General features: G+C 38.7%; 1 protein-coding gene across 4 annotated transcripts in view; it reads right to left on the reverse strand.

The window, feature by feature from the left end:
- Window positions 1-19,533, reverse strand: part of PPP2R5E (protein phosphatase 2 regulatory subunit B'epsilon) — a 75,495-nt gene that overhangs the window by 17,731 nt on the left and 38,231 nt on the right. For all 4 annotated transcript variants that reach the window (XM_075713214.1, XM_075713217.1, XM_075713213.1 and 1 more), the window contains exons 3-4: window positions 13,329-13,525; window positions 424-525 (exon numbers count right to left, since the gene is read on the reverse strand). In XM_075713214.1, the coding sequence (XP_075569329.1) occupies window positions 424-525; window positions 13,329-13,525 (299 nt within the window). The remainder of the gene's footprint in view (window positions 1-423; window positions 526-13,328; window positions 13,526-19,533) is intronic.

Below are 19,533 nucleotides of genomic sequence, written 5' to 3' on the forward strand. Positions count from 1 at the left end.
ATAGATACTCATTCATTTTTCTGATCAGCTGCCAGCACCTGTGTATTTTTGTATGAAAATTAACTACGTCAGTAAAGCAAAACTGCTAGCAGTATCATCGCCCACGATGCTCTTGCTGAAGCTGCTGAAAAACACTTGTGCATCAGAGCAGTTTGGAAAGCAAAGTAATTTCTAAATCAATGAAGGATAACAGGAATATGAGGGATGCCATCAATACAATTTTGAAAGAAAGTTTTAACATTTCGCAAATTTCACAAAGTACTCTCCTGTCTTTGTAGGTCCTATATTATAGCCATGAACAATATTTATAAATGTTAGTGTCTCACAGACTAGTTCTGATTCACAGGTTAAAAAAAAGCTCCGAAAATTATTCAACACATTAAACAATGATAAGCTTTTCTTCTGAGATAAATCGTCAAAAACCTGTAAATGTGGCCATGATGCCTCCAAGGTGGGCTCATCTTCTTCTGGATCAAATTCATTGCTGTCACTAGGTGGGAGAGTTCTGAAGATATTGCAAGATACCTGAAAAGTGAAAGGAAGAATGATGAGATCCGTTTTTAAAATAGGTACTAGATTTCAGGACTCTTGTACTGTCTATACCTACTCTATCTGTCCTCCACACATAAGCAGTATTTTTTTGCCTGCTGCCTGACAAAGTTCTTCAGCAACAGTACAGGTCTAAGGAACCTGCCACTTTACAAACCCACCACCAGCCTTGGCTTTCGTTTCTCCAGGTCTTTTTGTTTCTTCTTTCCACTGCTTCCCAGCATTACCCAGTCTGCCACCATTTCTGTCCACCATGTTCTAGATGAGCCCACCAACATGTAATTCCCAATCCTGCTGGGCATCAATGGCCTGAGAGCTATGGCCATTTAGGAGTTGCGGGAAATGCCATCAACATGCATTTACAAGTGTTTTCATACAACACTTGGTTACTTTCTTTTGCACAGGGAAAACATTAACAATATCTGCTTAAGGTCTCATCTGTCAGCCCTTGTTAAGTGTTGCCAGTGCTATTCACACATTATATGCCTGGACACCTCATGCCAAGTACAGAACTTGGTACTAAATGCAAGCAACAAATAGTATTTGCTCGTCACTTAGCCTACATTTTATTTCACGGTTGGTTCGCTTTGCTTAATCTTATTTAGAGGTCTTTTGCTGAGACTGCTTGGCTTTGTGAGATTCATGCTATCAGCAAAGACTGAACTGGAGTGCTTTCCTGGGTTAATTATAGTGCTGAATGGAGTGTACAGCTTATTATGCAGCAAATCTGATAAACTGTAAACACGCTGTAGGGCTTTTTCTGCACTTTGAAGGTGATGCGCCTTCTTTGCACTCTGCTACTGCATTTGACCCATCGCTAAGTTGGTTAATCAAACAGCTGGGAAAAGCAGCATGTTATCTCCTAATCCCATTTATACATGACCCCTTCATAGTAGTTCAGACAAACTAAGCTATTTAAGAAACAAAACTAGTATCCATCCTTATTTATTTTTCCAGCCTTTTACTCCTGTAAATGTTTTAAAGTTAGTCTGTAAGGCATATTTTCAGTATGTTGGCAATTTACTAAGAAAGGGTACTTTAAAGCCAAGCATTTGAATACAATCCAAATACTGATAAAACCAGATTGAGATAGGCAGAGTGAAGTTTCATAATTTGCAAGACAAACAGAACAGATTCAGGTACTGCTAAACAAAGATGAAGCAACAGAAAACTGTAGGAAAGCACAAGTGGTGCACACCAGTGAGGAATATTCACTGAACACAAGGGAGAGACAAAAGAAGAGTAAGGCAGTAAGAGTAATCAGTGAGCATAAGGGAAAGGGGGGGAAAAAAAAAAAAAAAAAAAGAGGTCACACGGGTTTCTGCTTGGACTTTTTTCTTCTTGCCACAAGAGGGTGTATTTCACTACAGTTAGAGTAAAACATACTTTTATAGAAGCCTTCACCGTGCATCTCATGTTTTGCAGTCGCATGGCTTTCAACCTGAACAGATACAGCACTTAGGACAGCCTGTGCTGAGAGATACGGAACTCTGCCTGCCCTGCGTGCATACCTGCCAAGGGATTACTAGCACTGATTAGCGGATATTCTTTTTCTCTCTTATCCAGCCTCTTCCCCTGACTCATTCACTTCTCTCAAGAGCCCCTCCATGGAAAAGACTTTTCTGGTCTCATGAGGAAAAGTCAAATAACTATTCCAGGAATACACACATATTACAGTTTGTCTTTCCTCAAGGATTCGTGAGCTCCTCCTTCTAATATCCCTGATATGAAAAAGCAGGGAGAGGAGGAAAACGATCAGAATTAGCAGGACAGAGTTGTTTCTGTGTTAGAGCACAGGGCAAAAGAGGGTAGACAGCCCAAAGGATTCCCAAGTAAAAAGGGGGAAATGTACCTGTTGGTGCCTTGGATCCAAACATCTGGAATTCTGCAATACTTACTGAAGCATTTTTGGTTAATGCTTCACATTAAAAAATCCCAGCTTTCTCAGGATTTGGACCAAAATAGGCAACTAGCAAAACCAAAGGCATTCCGCAGCTATTTTTTTTTCCTGCTTTAAACTTCATTTGAAACAAGAAAGAAATTTTTCTGCAAACTTAACCATACATAAATTAATGAAAGTTGTACCAACAGATCAGAGAAAGCATAAGCATTCATCAGCTGTTGTGTTTAGAAACTGGAACAAATACTGAATTATGGCACAAGTAAAACTGCAAGGAAAGGTACATACTTTCAGAACAAAAAGCTAACTAAGACAAATTCCTCTAAGATTTAAACTAAGTCAAACCAAGCCTCAAGCAGTTAGTGCCAGGGCCTTAACAGCATGACAGAAGTATGAAGCGTTCAGCAACAACTAGTTAAGTGCCAGCGCTGACACCTGAATCTTGAGCTTGTAACAAAACCAGTATGATTTCTGGAGAGTGCCTATTAAAAAAAGGCCAGTCTCAAGGCAACTAAAAAGCAGGTTTTTTGCATAAGAAAATTAACATGCAGGAGTACATGCAATGCAAGTCAGAATGTGGTTCTATTATACAGTTTGCTCGCTTTCATTTCCTTTTTTAGCATTAGGAGTAAAGATAAGCTATATGGAGCCAAAATGCAGATATTCTCCTAAGAAGGACAGACAGAACAGGTTGTCTTTAAGCGACTTCCCCAGGTTATCATAATTTTAAAAGATAATGTGTGCCATTACAGTTACATTAATCACCACAACATGGCATGATAGCTTATTTACATGCAGTGTCGATTTAGAGCGCGCTTATCTAAATCAGTAGCCTCTGGGTGGCTAATGTTTATAAGCCTCTAGTTCTTCCATGCATGAACTGCCCAGCTGTACGTTACAGACTTTGACAGGCCCCACACAAAGGCAGGAATACGCTACATCAAATCTGGAAAGAGTAATTTTTCTCAGAAAGGCATAAGGTAGCTATTCAGTATTTATCCCTGGGCCCAAGCAGCATGCCAAAATTCCTTCAGCTGGACAGCTGAATCATTTCTCTTCTGAGCTCTGTTGGACCATCAAGCCACAGGACACCCCTGCCAGCCTGCGTATACAGTCCCGGATGATTCCTCTCCCACAGCCAACACAAATGACTATTGATCCATACCAACTTCTGCCTTCCACTGATTAGGAACGCCTCCAAGCCCAGATGATGTTTTTGTAAAGCAAACCAGAACTCTTGATATTCTAGAAAGTTGTATCCTGACAGATCTCCCCTGTTATGTCCTCAAAGACACCTGCATGCTGCCCTCCGTGACCGTCCCTTTCAGAAGCACACACCAAACTGGGCACAGAAAGTACATCACTGCCCCCCCATTACGCAGAATTTGAACACCCAAGTGCCACAAACCAATTCAACAAATCAGTAAAATCTACCCATCAGCACTGAATCTAAAATTTCCAAGATCAAGTTGGAAATGCCGAAATGACAGACATTTAAATTGGAGATGCCCAGACACCTCTAAGCTCCATGCCGGTGTGTAAGGCACAACTCCAACTAGAAGCAAGACAAGAAGTTTTCCAGGCAATTCCAGGTCAATGTCAACTCATTACAAACAAACAAGAAGATAGGGGAGGCTGCTTTGATACCCTCCCCCCGCCCCCGAATGAGCTCCAAGTTCTGAGCAGATCTGACAACTGGTACCTGGCAATCCAGAACTCTGAAAACTATGAAAATACACTTAGAAGTAATAAGCTTCAAGAAAGCTCCGATTTTATCACCACATTTATATTTGAAATAACTTTTAGAAAAGAAAGTACTAAGAGGCTTAAGTCTGAAGTCTGGAAAAAATGTTTTGAGAAGTCCTCTCTTTGTCCCTCACTGGAGTGCTATAAAAATGATGATGCTCTAACAGAAACACTTCACAAATCCAATTTCAGCTCAGCACTCCTACTCTGTGCTGTTTGAAACAAAGATTTTTATCAGTAATGGTTTTCCTGAATGTAGCCTGAAATGAAAACAAACATACACGCAGGGAAGCTTAATACATTAGCTATATAAAAACAGGATAAATGAATACCCGATTAGCTCAGAGGGAACACCTGTTCTTCTATTACCAGTATGTGGAACCATCCAAATAAATGCCATGTATATATGAAATTGAAACCGAGTATCTCTGCACACACAATGTTTAAACTACTGTGCATATTAACAACATAATGTGGTAAAAACAAAACGTAATTAAGCCATAATGTGAAGCCATCCTAACTGGGAAACAACAGTGGCCCCTGGAACAGACACTAAACTTGTCCTTCTGAAATATATCCGCATATGTGGCTTTTTTAATATTATTTATGGATTTACATAATTTAGAGCCTGAAGTGACTACTGCAGTCACTCAGCTGTAATCTCTCTATATAACCCATTGAATTGTTCCCAGATGTTTGACTGAAGTACCGCTTACAAAAAGAAATACCTAATTTTATCTTAAAAGATTATAAATGATTCCACCAGCTCTCTTCTCCTAAAGTTTTACTACTAACTACAGCACTGCTGCTGATTTCAAGGTTGAATCTGCCTGATTCCCCATTGTTTCTCATTAAACCACCAGATCTCTTCTACATCTGTATATATATTTGCATATGCAGTATATATCTATTCATATATAGGTATTTTTATATAGATATAACACCTCTCAACCTTTGTGCTGCTAAATGGAAAGATAGAGCTTCGGAATCCAGTCAGTTGTTGGTTTCTTTATTTTTAATCTTGCGATTGACAGCCAGCTGAACATGAGCCAGCAGTGTGCCCAGGTGGCCAAGAAGGCCAACAGCATCCTGGCTTGTATCAGGAATAGTGTGGCCAGCAGGAGCAGGGAGGTGACTGTGCCCCTGTACTCGGCACTGGTGAGGCCGCACCTGGAATACTGTGTCCAGTTTTGGGCCCCTCAATACAAGAAGGACATTGAGGTGCTGGAGCGTGTCCAGAGAAGGGCAACAAGGCTGGTGAAGGGTCTGGAGCACAGGGCTTAGGAGGAGCGGCTGAGGGAACTGGGACTGTTTAGTCTGGAAAAGAGGAGGCTGAGGGGTGACCTTATCGCTCTGTACAACTACCTGAAAGGAGGCTGTAGTGAGGTGGGTGTTGGGCTCTTCTGCCAAGTACTTAGCGATAGGATGAGAGGAAATGGGCTTAAGCTGCGCCAGGGGAGGGTTAGGTTGGAAATTAGGAAAAATTTCTTTACGGAAAGGGTGGTCAAGCATTGGAACAGGCTGCCCAGAGAGGTGGTGGACTCACCATCCCTGGAGGTGTTCAAAAAACGGGTAGATGTGGCACTATGGGACATGATTTAGTCTAGTCTACCCTTGATTGGTTTAGAGTGGACTTGGTAGTGTAGGTTAATGGTTGGACTGGATGATCTTAAAGGTCTTTTCCAACCTAAACCATTCTATGATTCTATGATTATTTTTGCTTCCTTCCTTTGAGCTGCCACCTGTGCACAAGTGTACTGGGCTATGTTTAAAAAGCCAGACCATCTCCCTCTTTTTTCTTGCATGTTGCCATTTGAATTTATCAACGTTCACTTCTTTGAACAGTGCACTGTATCAGAAACTCATATTAAGATAGTCAAGATACAATAATCAGATCGTTTTCTGCACCACTGCTTGCGTGAATCCAGTCTTTCAGGGCTTAATACTACACGCCTTCTTTTTGCTCAGCAGCATTACTTTTGACTTGGCTACGTTAAAATGAACTAGGTTGGACGGCGAACACAGTCAACAATCCAGATCACAGGGTGGGGGTGGGGGGAAGAGTTCTTCTCATATTTTCTTGACCTTTATATCTTTTAAAAATTCAATCAATAACCTGCAAGAATTTAGCTCTAGATGAGGACTCCTAAACTTGTTAGCTTACCATCACCCACTTCAGCGGTGGTAGCAGCTTCCACCCATACAGATGAGCAAGCGGTCAAACTGAGATCCTTAGGCCATGCTGCTGCTGGCAGAGAAGGTGGCAGAGGAGTGCAATAGGAGCAAGTTTGTAGAATGGAAGAGCTGGTGCTCAGGTGTAATGACCATGCTATGCACGTTTGGAGGGAGGAGTTTCTTTCTAGTCATTGTGCATTGAAGCCCGTTAGCAAGTAGGAGAGCGTTAGGTACGCTCCCAGAGCAGACTTTTTATCCAAAAGGAATCAAATTCACAAACCTTAAAACTTCTCTATGACAAGCATCAAAGTGCAATGAGAACAAAGGGGAGACCCACTTCAAGAGCACACTCACATCCGAGTCCGAAGTGCTGGCACAGAGCCATCCCCGGGCAGCACCCCTGGGTACACCTTCCCGCTGCCGGAAACTGGAGCTCTGAAATTCCGCTCTAGGACACCCAGACCTGAACCCTAACAGGGTACCCTACCAGTAATAACCCCATTCATCACTATCTCCATGTAACTACATTTTGCGATGATCCAGGGGAACAGTTATTTAATTATTGTGTGCCCACCTAATTCTGTATACAATTATATACAATATAGAATTGTATACAATCTAAAAAAATGATAGCAGTAACTCAAATATCTTGGACAAATTAAAGCACACAGTACCAGCAGAAAGAGCCCCTCATCTCTAGGGTAGGCATCAAATGAAGTAAAAGCCTGCCAAGACATAAACTTGAACTCTAGACAGCATTACAAAATTCATACTGTCTCGGACTCCAAACTGAAGAGCAAAACAAAAAATTAAAAACCCAAGAAAACAATCTTCCAGAGATTCACATTGTGCTTATCTACAGACACAATGCTTGAAAGGTATTTGAGAAGATGACACAGCCAAAATGGGGTGGGGGGGTGGGGGGGTGGGGGTGTGTGTGTGTGTACACTCCTTAAAAAAAAAGGAAAAAAAAAAAGGAAAAAAAAGCTGCAGTCAACACAATGCTTGGAACAAAAATGTTTTTCCAGTTTATTTCTTTGCTTTAGACCTAGTCACTGTACTATTATGCAGATAAAGTCTGACGAATGAAAGGCCTATGTAACCAACAGGAGGAATAATGGATACGGGTAAATGTAATTACATACTGTCGGGAAAAATTATTAGGGACAACTACTGCAAGAGGAGCTGCCTCCAACTGATTTTTTGAGAGGAGTACAGAACACTGGAGCCTCTTCTTTTAATAAGCATTGTGGTTTTTGTACAAACTAGGTGTATAAAGAATGTGAATAATAAAAAGCATCTCACAGAGGAATTTGGAAATAATACATAACAGAAACCAAAGTTAGATTCTTTTCTTGCTTCTACATAATTGACATTAAAGAAATAAGAACAGAATTTAAAATACAGTATGATTTTCGTCTAATTTTTTTAAACTTCGATAGCATGCTTGTTCTATCATGGCTGCATCTACATGACAATTTTAAATCAAAGTCCATTTTGGGGGGAGTCAAAGAATACTGCATCTTTCAGCGTTTCAGATGGTTTCAAAACAATCTGTTGAACTTGTACTAATTCAAGTTAAGTTTAAGATTAATTCCTAATATTTTACAGAATTCCTGAAGTTACATAAAATTCATATTAGAAAGGAGACATTATTTGTCAATTCTTGTAAGAGTATATGATTTCATTTATTTCCCTTAAACTCAAAATGGCATTCAGTAGTATATTTTTAAAGCTAATACAAGAACCAACAGGAACATATGCACATGGTTTTTGCTAAATCAAAAAGGTAAGACTGAATATAGGTACACTTGCATAAAAATCTCTATCCAAGAACATTTTAACACAGAAAACCCTAAACAGAATGAACATTTAGCAAGCAGGGTGGCATACTTAGTCATAAGCTATAGCTAAAGCTATAGAAGATAAGGAAATTCATAATGCCTATAAAGTCTAACAGCTAGCAAACGTCCTAAAAATAGGTTCCTTAACATGCTAAAAAATTCATGGCTTAACAAGATATTTTTTATGTTTAAAAGGTCTGTCACAAACAAACTCCTGATCAGACTCTGTCCTCACATCTGTTGAGACAAACCTGCAGAAAAAGGAATGCAATCCCTCTAGATCCATGTCAGTAGAAAGAAGAAAGGAAAAAAAAAAAAAAAAAAAAAATCCGAATCTGACCTTTCAAATGCAATTTTTGGTACTTATTTGGGTATTCATTTAACCAAGTTTCTTTCACTGTGTTGCTCAACACAAGCTTCTGAGCCACAAGACATTTAATATGATGTTTCATTTTGGCTATAAAGATTACAGTTTTATTTTACTTGATTCATCATTACAGAAAAGATAAAGACAACAACAGGAAGCCAAAGGCATTTCTGCACTTAAAAGAGAGGAGAACAAAGTAATATTATTCCATTCTAAAAGGTACATCTCCAAAAAGATTCATTAGCCATCTCTTACGGGCTGGCAACCGTCCACGGATGTTGCATAAACACCACGGTAAACGTCAGGGGTTGGGTTTACACTTTCTGAAGAAGCAAGTAGGAGAGCTGAAATATCGCTCACCAACAAAGAGATTCATCCAGATTTCTCAGCTTAACAGCTTGTCAATTTTTCCCATCCGATTTTTTAAATGCATTGGTTTCCTCAATCTATGTCTTAATACCCAGAAAACACAAAAAGCTCTGCTACATACACCCTTTAGGTTACCACAGAAAATAACAACCATTTATTTCATTCAACTACCATTGCTTAATCTACCAGCAAAATCAGCATCATTAATTTAAGCCTCCACATTTTGCTCAGACAGGAGTAAATTTTAGATTAAGTGTCCAATTATTGGCTCATAAAATCATATTACTGGCATTTCCTTCTTAGCAGAGCGTGGTTTAATTGGCAAGGGCCTTTTTTCCTATGACTAGCCTAATTCTAAAGAATGTCATATGCCCTTCTGAACAACACATCAAACTGCAGGGGAAGCGCACCGAGCGATACCCTCCTGAATAAATCTGTCCAGCTTATGGCCACTAACACAAATCCCAACCGCTCTTCCCATCAAATGATATTGATGACAGTGACAAGGCAAGCTGCAAGTGACTGCAAGCTTGCTTTGGTGGCCATTAGTAAATCCAATTTTATTTTCTTTTTTTGAATAACGAGTAACATGCCAAACAAGTCTGTATATATCAAGCTAAAGAGAGTGGTTTAAAGAAGCGGACATGCACACAGGTCGACAAATAGCCAAGTGATTTCACATTTAGCTATATACAACATCGTATCATATGCTCAAGAGAACCAGATGAAAATACCTGATATTACAATTAGGGATTAAGGTTTTAATGGCATGAATTTAGGATGACTGGCAGTAAAAATATCCAGGAACTGTTATGGTGGCTGCCACAAATGACTGTTTTTCAAACCCTTACTTCATAACACCACCACATTTTAGAAGTAATTAAAAATCTCAGAGTTTCTGAAGAATTCTACAGGCAACCTTTTTCTATCCTAGTATCTGTGAAGCCAAGTTCCTTTTGGGTCACAAAGAGAGAAAACTAATATATACATACATTATAAAACTTTAAAACAAAAAAAAGGCTCTTCCACAGATATTACTGTTTCGGACATTTTACATAATTAAGATAAGAAAGCACTTTAGCCATTAATCCTTCTTTATAAATATTAGTAACTTTTTAAATATCAGCTTCAGACTGATAGCCTTTTTTTCTGCTTTTAAATGATGCCAAAACTCACACAACGGCTTCTTGTTTTCCCCGTTTACAGTACTTCCCTTCACCTCCAAATTACAGTCGCCCAAAAGGCCAAACAAGAAACATTAATTCCTGGTTTCATAAACACTAAACTTAACAGGGAGGAGACCTTCCAAAGGGACAAAAAATATTTGTGCTCCATTTTGATGAGTTTTAAGACACTGGTCTTTCAATCAAAACACTCCCGTGACAATTGTGGCGGGCAGTCAATGGGGACGCTAATTTGGTCAGGACATAGATACTGCTGGTTTTTTCTTCACTATCGTGACAGGTCAGAGATCGTCAACGTGACAGCTCCTTTGTGAACACTTGGAGACCTACATGAAAATCCTCAAAAGCAGATAAAGGTGGCAGTTGCATTCACAAAGGCGACTGTGTACAGTTAAGTCTGTCTCAGTACACAATCACGAGCACAATTCTGCTTGAAACAAGAACATGAGCTTATTGCAAAGAACAAGTTACACCAAACATAATGCTGCAGCACAAAGTGACTAATGCCATCTCTTCATCAGGCAATACGTGCTGAAAACCTATTTTATGTAATATTAGAAGTCCTACCTTTCCCTCTAGGGCCTGTATAACTGTACTCAAAGTGATGGAGCAGTCTTGCTTTTATAGGCAAAGACCAGGCAGAAAAATAGCATTTTTACCAGATAGTCTACCTGTAAAATACCAATTAACTGCAACGCACAAAAGCCCTGATGATGCGGTTTAGTAGAAAACCTGCATTAGCTTTCATTGGGATGATCGACAGAAATCATTCATGCATTTGCCACAGATTTACTCACATAAATTCAATACCAGAGCACAGCATCCTGCTCACATGGAATACAACCTCCGAAGAGTTCTTCCAAGAGCACATGCACCAAGAACACCCCGGGTTGCGACAGGCACAATTAGGGAACTCCAGCTTTCCGATAGCTTACACCTTCATCAAAGCACGGGTGTCTGTTGCAGGCTAGAGTTTCTTACAAAATTTAAATATTACAACTTTCTCAGGAAATTCTTTAGGAAAAAACATGTCCACTTCCCTAATTACTTAGGCATCTTTTTATTTGTAAAAAATCCAGGTTTGGGCAGTCAGGGGCCACTGAGTAGCCAGATACAGGACTTGAGAATATTCTAACTCCTCCCCTGCTTAAATACCATGGCACTGAAGAGAAAACATAGCTTGAGTTCAGCACTGGAGACCAAATGCAAGGCAGAAGAAAGTAAGATGAAGAAGGGCATGATGCAATGAAAGGACCAGGGGAATACCGGAGAAAAGAAGATCGAACAGTTTTCCATCAAAAATAAGCTAAGCTGAAACTGGAATTCGTGCAGCTCCATTAATAAACATCTGTGAAATCCACTGGAAAAATTCACACTGTATCTTTACTTCCAGTGATTCCTCCATAGCATAGTTACAGACTATATTTAAGAAAATCATTTAAACCCATGCTTTTCAAACTATTTAAGGAAATGATGCATTGCCTAAAATAAAAACAGTTTTGTGAATCAACGTAAGTGACTGCAGGGACAGCAGGACATGCTAGCAAAGGGGTTTTGCATCTCTTCTACATTTCAAGTTCAGTTTGCTTCATAGGTTACGATTTATGATTCAAATTGAACTTTATGAGCAGTTACAGATCAAATTCTTCTTGTTTCTTGGGGCCCAACCTAAGACAACGCTAACTTGCAGAGCCTTTATTATACAAATTTTGCTGCAGTAAACAACTATAACCAAAGTCAATGCAAGAATACAACCTCAATAACAGAAATGCTAAAAATAAAATAGCGAATTCTCCCAGGAGGTGAGTTTGGAGGCATTTTCTACACACAGAAAAAGTACCCAATTTTATTGATGTTACCTGCACATCAGTGTCCTGTCTACACAAAGGGTATGATACAATGTGTTCATCACAAGGGGTACAAGTAAGATTAAACTAACATTTGCAAACCATTTAGATACTACAGTGCAGCACCAGCAAAAGAATTCAGCAAAGAACTTGTAATTCTGTATTCAAACTGGTACTTGAATGATGTGTTAGACCACATGCTGAACAAATAGCACAACAGACTGAAAAGCAGTTCATTCACAAGTTTGGTCCAGTACAGAAGGGAGAAAGGGAGGGTGGGGGAGAAGAAGAATCTGATCACATAATTATAGGCTTTCTGACAATGCATACACACGAAGAAGCCATATTAAGATTTTTCCATACACCCTTAATTCTCTTTCTTTTCTTCACTATTAACTGCTTGATGATTCTGTCACAATTTACAGCTATTTCTAAATATTACAGAGAAGCAACACAGCATGTATCTGTGTGTCAGAAAAGAAGTAAGGAGCATATATAATGCAATGTAAAATCTATTCATGTTTTTCTTCTTACAGCACATAGCCAGTGGATTCCATGATCTCATAGTACCATTAGGAAACCAACAACACCAAATCTATATTTAAATAACTGACTTCTCATTTAGATAACAGGTTATAAGGGTTCCGTACAGTAGTACAGAACAAACATTTTAAAGCAGTGATTGATTTTGCCAGTCACAATGAACGTTCTTCACCATATAGCCAGCATCTGGTACTGTTTCCATTTTTACACTGAAAACACTATGATTTGACAATTCATATATACAAGGCGTGGCTTTATTGTTAAGTAATCTTGCTCACTCTAATGGCAGCTGATATGAATCCACGTAATACAACCAGGAAATCTTCACACTGATCCTATACAACATTTTTAGCATTTCTTATTTAAAAATCATTATCCATGCACACTTTAATCTATCTCCACCTAAAGTACACACTCAAGACCTTGGATAAAGTTCAAAGAAAGATAAGAAACTTGCAAAAAATTATTCGATTATTTATACGGGGCGGGGAGGAGGGAGGGTAGGTGGGGAGAAGTGTGAGGGATTCTGATTTTATGGCTGCTGGCTTTCTCCATCAGGAAACAATCCAGGTTTCCTTTCATACATTTGTGACACTATAATAACCATCATCTACTTGACTTTAATTAAGCATATATAAAAATTAGTATTTTTGTCTTTGGAGAATTATCCCCAAGTGATGTCTAGTAGAAAATACAAACCAAAGGCCTCATTTAATCCACCTACTCCAGGGTTCAATTTCGCCCACAATGCGTAACTGGAATGGCAAGTGGATTTAAAGAGACCATGAGAAAGAAGGAACTCACCATTCTAACTACTTCAGGGTAAGTCTGCTCTGTCAAACAGCCTCTGCTTATTGTAATGTAGTCCACCAGTTCATTAAGAGTGGAGCGCTTGTATTCTTTCATTTTAAGGTCTGAAAGCGTGTCCATGAAGTCAAAAATGACACAGCACTGTTGAAGTTTCTTTAGGAACAGTTCAGGCTGCTCTGAAGATGGAACGTCTATGAAACAAGAAAGGAAATCTTTGTGAGTCTGGCATCTTATTACACAAAACAGGATTTCTTTTTGAAGATCAATTTCAAAGGAAAGCAGCGTTCATACAATCTTTGTAAAACAGAGCTCAGATTAACAAACGAACCCCTCATAAAAACTGCATTACTATTGTGTGTTTGAGATCTTGAGCAACATGTTGTAGAAGTAATTTAATCATCACCCACTATTAAGAAAATAAAGTTCACCAAAAAAGTCCAGGCTGAAGTGGAGAATGCAAACACAACAGCATTCAAGACTTAACTCTATGATAGACCACTGCTTTCAATGGAGGCTGACATTCACCATTGTTAACTTACACTCCAAAGAAGGATGAAAGAACTGTCAAACAGATCAAGCTCAATTAATTTATATTTCTAAAAACACCGTGTCATTTATAACTCTATATGAATATACATGAATACATATATGAATACACAGCAAGACTATAATTCTGCAAACAAGTTTTCAGATTCAATCATTACCCCCATATTGACACCTTCCATAGCAAAACCAATTTTACTGAAACACAGTGAGGATTTTTTGCTGTACTGTGAACACATAACATGCATCAATAGGAGTATTTTCATACAAAATAATAGTATGTGCTTGACCAATAAAGTAAGCAGAATGTACTACTAACTACTTTTGCTCTGTTTTCTTAATTCTCAGCAGATAAAAGACTTAATAAAATAAGAAAAGGAATGTCAACTGTTTAGTGGTCTGTTAGTTTACCAAGTCCATCAAAAGAGTACACAGAAAGCTCAGTTTATCCAATGTTCATGTACACGAGAGGCTAACAATAGCAAAAATTTGCAGAAATGAAATATGCATTTTTACTCTGAAGGTATGCCCTCAGACTAGAGGGCACTTCACTTCCTTTGATCTACTTTTTTTTTTTTTAAAGACACAAATGCTCTGTCAGCACCAGAATCCAGCAAATGACCTTCCAGGCCACAATACAACACATAAATGAACAATTTTGCTGATTTCAACTAGAAAAAAAATTAAGAGTAAAGAATTTGTATTTATTTCTTAAAACTTGGACATACTAGTAAAATGCCAGCCTAAGATGGAACTTCTTATTTTTGACACAAGAGTATGTCAAGTTAAGGAATACTTGGTAAACACTGGAAGCTGTTAGTAGTTGTATAGTAGTTTTAAAGACGAAATACCATGAATCTGTTTTAATTAAAACCACGTACACAACAGTTAATAGTTTCAAGTTCAAAAGACCCATGAAATATTACAAGGTCATAGTATACAGCTGCATAGTTTTAAAAAGTACTGATAGAGATGCAAGGACACCAAGGCATTTCACATCAACTCTTCTCTGCATTGCTTAAACACTGGAAAGAATAAATATGCATTGCAGTATAAATAAAGATGCTACATGCTTTCTGACCCGACATGGTAAAGCACAACAGTTTATTCAACCTTCTTCTGCTTACAACACTGCAGTAGTGACAGGATTCAATAGGTTAACAAACTGCAACCCGCAAAGAACAACCAAGATCTTGGCAAAGTGTAACTCATGATACCAGGCAGCACGCACCAATCTCATATTCATTAAGTTTGGGTAAACTTTGTCCAAAGCACGTTAAGGGGGAAAAGAAGTGGTCTGGTTATGACACCACACTTTGTATCATCGTAATTATTCACCCCACGTTCCCACAGGCTATATTCATCTGTGGCACAGAAGATGCAGGAAACGTGGTCCTGCAGAACCCCAATGAGAAGAGCTACGCAGGAGAACAGTCCTCCCCCACACCTCTGGAAAGCCGCGAGTCCCAAAACCAGGTCACCCTAAAGCCGTTCCACTGGCCAGGTGTCATTCACATGAGTTCAGATGAATACAGCAGGCAACGCTGAAACCTAAGGTAAGTCAAGGAGTCGGAGAAAGTCATTAGCCCACACCCACTACAAACAAAGACCACTTCTATGAGCAAATTTCTAAGGTTACAGCCTTAGAGGAGATAAAGGGCCTGGGGAAGCAAAGTACTTGCAAACTGACTTGTTACCGCTTTCTTGATTACCTGCCCTCAATTAATACAAAAAAGGAAAAGAGACATCAGAATCCATTGTTATAAGCAAGCAGGCAACAATTAATTGATCAACAATTTCTTCCAAAAGACAGACTGTAAATACAAACCAGAAAAAAGGGGATAAAAGTGCAATCACTTACTTTTCAAGAGTATAATTTTTAATTCTAACTTCCACTCTTTATTATGCTATCTATAATCCACCTTAGAACTTGACAACATGTAAACAGTATCAATAAAGTCTATGACGTTACATGAACATAATGGGGTTTTGGCTGTGGTGTTCTACATGGCTGCATGCATTTAGTGTGGCCAACAAGGAGATCCTAGTCAAAGAAAAACACAGGCTGAAATCAAATGGGAATCCATTAAGATACAATTCAGCGCGAGTTATAACCAGACTCAAATGACTCAAGATTACACTCATTTTAAGGTAGGGTCAGTATTAAATAAAAATTTAAAAATGACTAAAGCATTAAAATACCTAATAAAAGTTTGTTTGCTTTTTTTCCTTCAGTTAAGCATCTGGAGGTGTGGGAACAAAACAAAAAACGTAATTAAGTTCTTCTCAAGAAAAAACACTCTAGAACACGACATGAATTTCATGCCAGCATTACTACGTCAATGAGCCATGCAAACTAGAGGGGCAAACAACAAAAAACCAAACAAACAACAAACAAACCCCCAAGGCCCCACGAAATAAAACCCCAAAACCCAATTGTTCTGGTCATATCTGCTTTTCTTTATTAAGCAAGATGCCATTCACACTACAAAATGAAATTGCGAAAAGCTTCATTGTTCTTGGGAATTCGGCATGCTTTGGGAACAGGATAATACCTAATGCAAGTTTTTTCTACTTGGAAACAGGAAAAGTATACGAGAGTAAATTTTAGGGGGTCCTAATATGCACAGCACAAGAAAAGGGCAGCAGAAATCAATAAAATCACTGTTCCATTTTCCCACCTTCCCACAGAGGCCATGCCAGTAGTTGGTTTTGGTGCTTTTTGTTCATGTGTTTGCATATTTTGGGGGGGGGGGGGGGGGGGCGGCTGTTTTCCTTAATCCTCTAATGCCTCTTTCACAGCTGTACAAACCTTATCAAAACATCACTGAACATGGACTTCCCCAGCCACCCTCATGCCACTATTTGGAGCAGGGAGCGCGCTGGTACTTGGGGTACAGACCTAGTTCAGCTCTGCTGTGGAGCTCAATATTTAATGCAATGCCTTGAAATGAAACATGCAGTTCCTTACAGGTGTTCACAGTTAATTGATGAAAAACAGCAAATCATTTTCTTCTCAGCAGACGGATACTCAGAGCTTTCAATGAATTTTGCAACGTTTTACTGTTGTGCTAATGCACAGCCAAACACTTAGGCCCCAAAATTTAATAACCTGCAATATTACCGTTGTATCGACTTCCAGTTGAAAGAACTGAAAATTGACCAACTGCTCTAATAAATCTGTATAAATACCTGTAATACTTTAATAATCTATCAAATAAAATCAAAGTGACACTACTAAGTGGCATGTGTGTGATTTATGTCTAATGCATAGGAGGGTATACCTTTATTAAAATCAAAATTCAAAGAAAGATAAACTTCCATCTGGATGACTGTGAGAACGCTCCTCATTTTCAGGTGGTCTTTGCTACAAGTTCATTTTCAGGCTTGTCAGTCTTCTCTTTAGCCATTTAAAGCCGTACAGAGCTTCTGAAATACATTGAGTATTCACAGATTCAAAGGAAACTGGCTTAGTGAAAGCAAGTACTAATACATCTGAACAATGATAATCAAGGTAGAATCAGAGCCTTTAACAAAATCAAGTGTATTATAAAGTTATCAGAAAAATTGACAGAAAGTACTGTAATTTTTTTTTAGACATGGACCAACAATTGTTACAAGGGCTGAAATACTAATTCTAAAATGGCCAAGGCAATTCAGTTTCTGTCCTAATAGCCTTTTTCCAAAATAATCCTAATCCAACCAGCCCATCCCTTCTCATCAGTCATCTCTGCAGCCTCTGCCTTCTGCATCCTTTTATCAAATAAAGACATAAAAATCTGATAGCATACTTGTACTGCAAGTCTCTAACATATATTAAAAATATTTATGCTTCTACTACATTCATATTTTAATTAAAATAATTTACAAGTAACTGATTTTGGATCATAGAAAAGTAAAACTCTGCATCAGACCAGCAAAGGTGCATCCAGAGAACTGAGCTATGGTTCTCCTCTCAGTGGCAATAAAAAACCGAGGGGGAGATACTGAACACCTGGATCAGTTCCCTGATGCACTTCAGCCTGTAGTTTTGCGATGAAGGATATAATGCCGCGAAGTGAAGAAGTGAAAACGGGGGGAAGGACTGAGCTGCTTAAGCCAGCACGGCAACTGTAAGGAAAAGTCACGGGATTGCAGAAGCAAGACAGTATAGGGCCTAGAATTAAAATAAAACAAGACAAATGATGCAGATTACATATAAAATATTAAGCAAAACTAGGATATGCTCACACAAGCTACCCTGCACCCCCATATGTACTATCAGAACATTTATTAATCATTAAAATATTATATTTTGTTATTCTGCCATCAGAATAACTATTGCTTCCAGTATATACATTGCTGTTACTAATTAGCTTGATGATGATGTTTGCATAAAGAACTAGCATCATCTTCTTGTATGTTAGTAAAAGCAAACACCACCACATTAAGTGTGAAAAATAAAAACACATACTAAAACCAAAGTATGTCCAGAATGGGGGACAGAGAGATTAATAGTAACTTTTTTACTCACAATAATTTTAAGAATTTCCCTGTAATTTCCCAGCATCTGAGAACTCAGTATTCACTCGCCTCCACCCCCCAAGATTGTTTCCTATATTCTTTCCTTATCAGCTTGATGGTAAAATAATTCCCCAATTCTTCTTCAGTTTCCCTGTCTTCCAGTTATTAAATAAATTTAGGATTATGATTTGTCTAGTTAAGGAGAATCTCCTTGTGCCAAAAATGCTGTAAAAAACCAAACCAAGCCCTCACTGCCACTCACCAAGCCACCAAGTTAAGCATAACCAACTACTGAAGCAAGGACCTACCTGCACAAAGCAGGCAGTTGTGGATAAATCTCTTTATGTCTACATCTCTTCCCCTCAGGTCACTACGAAGATTCTATTTTGTAAGAAGCTAACTTTCTAGTTTTTATTCAAATAAAACTTGCAGATTTTAATTTGAAAGCCTTTTGGCCTTCTTTGAGAAGTTCACTTCAAGAGAAGGTCTGGCAGCACTCAGCTCAAAGCTTTAGCTAACTCAAGGTCCTGTCATACATATACCCCAGTACCTAACGAGCCACATCTTTATAAGCCACTTTTCACAGTATAATATTGCTCTTAAGATGGCAAGAAGCACAAATGTTTGCCCTCTCTTTCTTACATACACTTCTTGAGAAAAGTAATCACTATCCTGATTGCATTTATTTAATTTTCCTGACTGGCTGTCAATATTATGAATGCTTTGTGAAGTCAGTAATCATTCATTTAGAATAGGTGCTTTTTGCAAAGCTGTTTTCCCAACCCATTCTCTATTCTTAGTAATTATACAGGCAGGGCAGCAGTTAGGCATTGTGTTCCAAATATATAAAGTCTAAGCAGTACCAACATTGTCCCACTGTATTTATTGCTGCGTGAATAAACTCAAGCTGACTTTCAAGAGCGAACACGCACAAAAAGCGCAACATTAACATACTGTTTCCAGCACATTCAAAATGCACGATTAGAAGCGCAACACAGGACACACTCCACCACCTTTCCTGATAATCAGTGTCTCTTCAGATAATCTATTGCAAAATTCAGAATTACTTCCCTCACCGCTAATTTCTCCCCGATCTAACTGAACAAGTTCTTATCAAGTGGGAGTCTCCTGGGTAGTTTCGCAGGGATCCTGG

This window comes from Pelecanus crispus, chromosome 6 (assembly GCF_030463565.1).
Source record: "Pelecanus crispus isolate bPelCri1 chromosome 6, bPelCri1.pri, whole genome shotgun sequence".
NCBI classification, from domain to species: domain Eukaryota; kingdom Metazoa; phylum Chordata; class Aves; order Pelecaniformes; family Pelecanidae; genus Pelecanus; species Pelecanus crispus.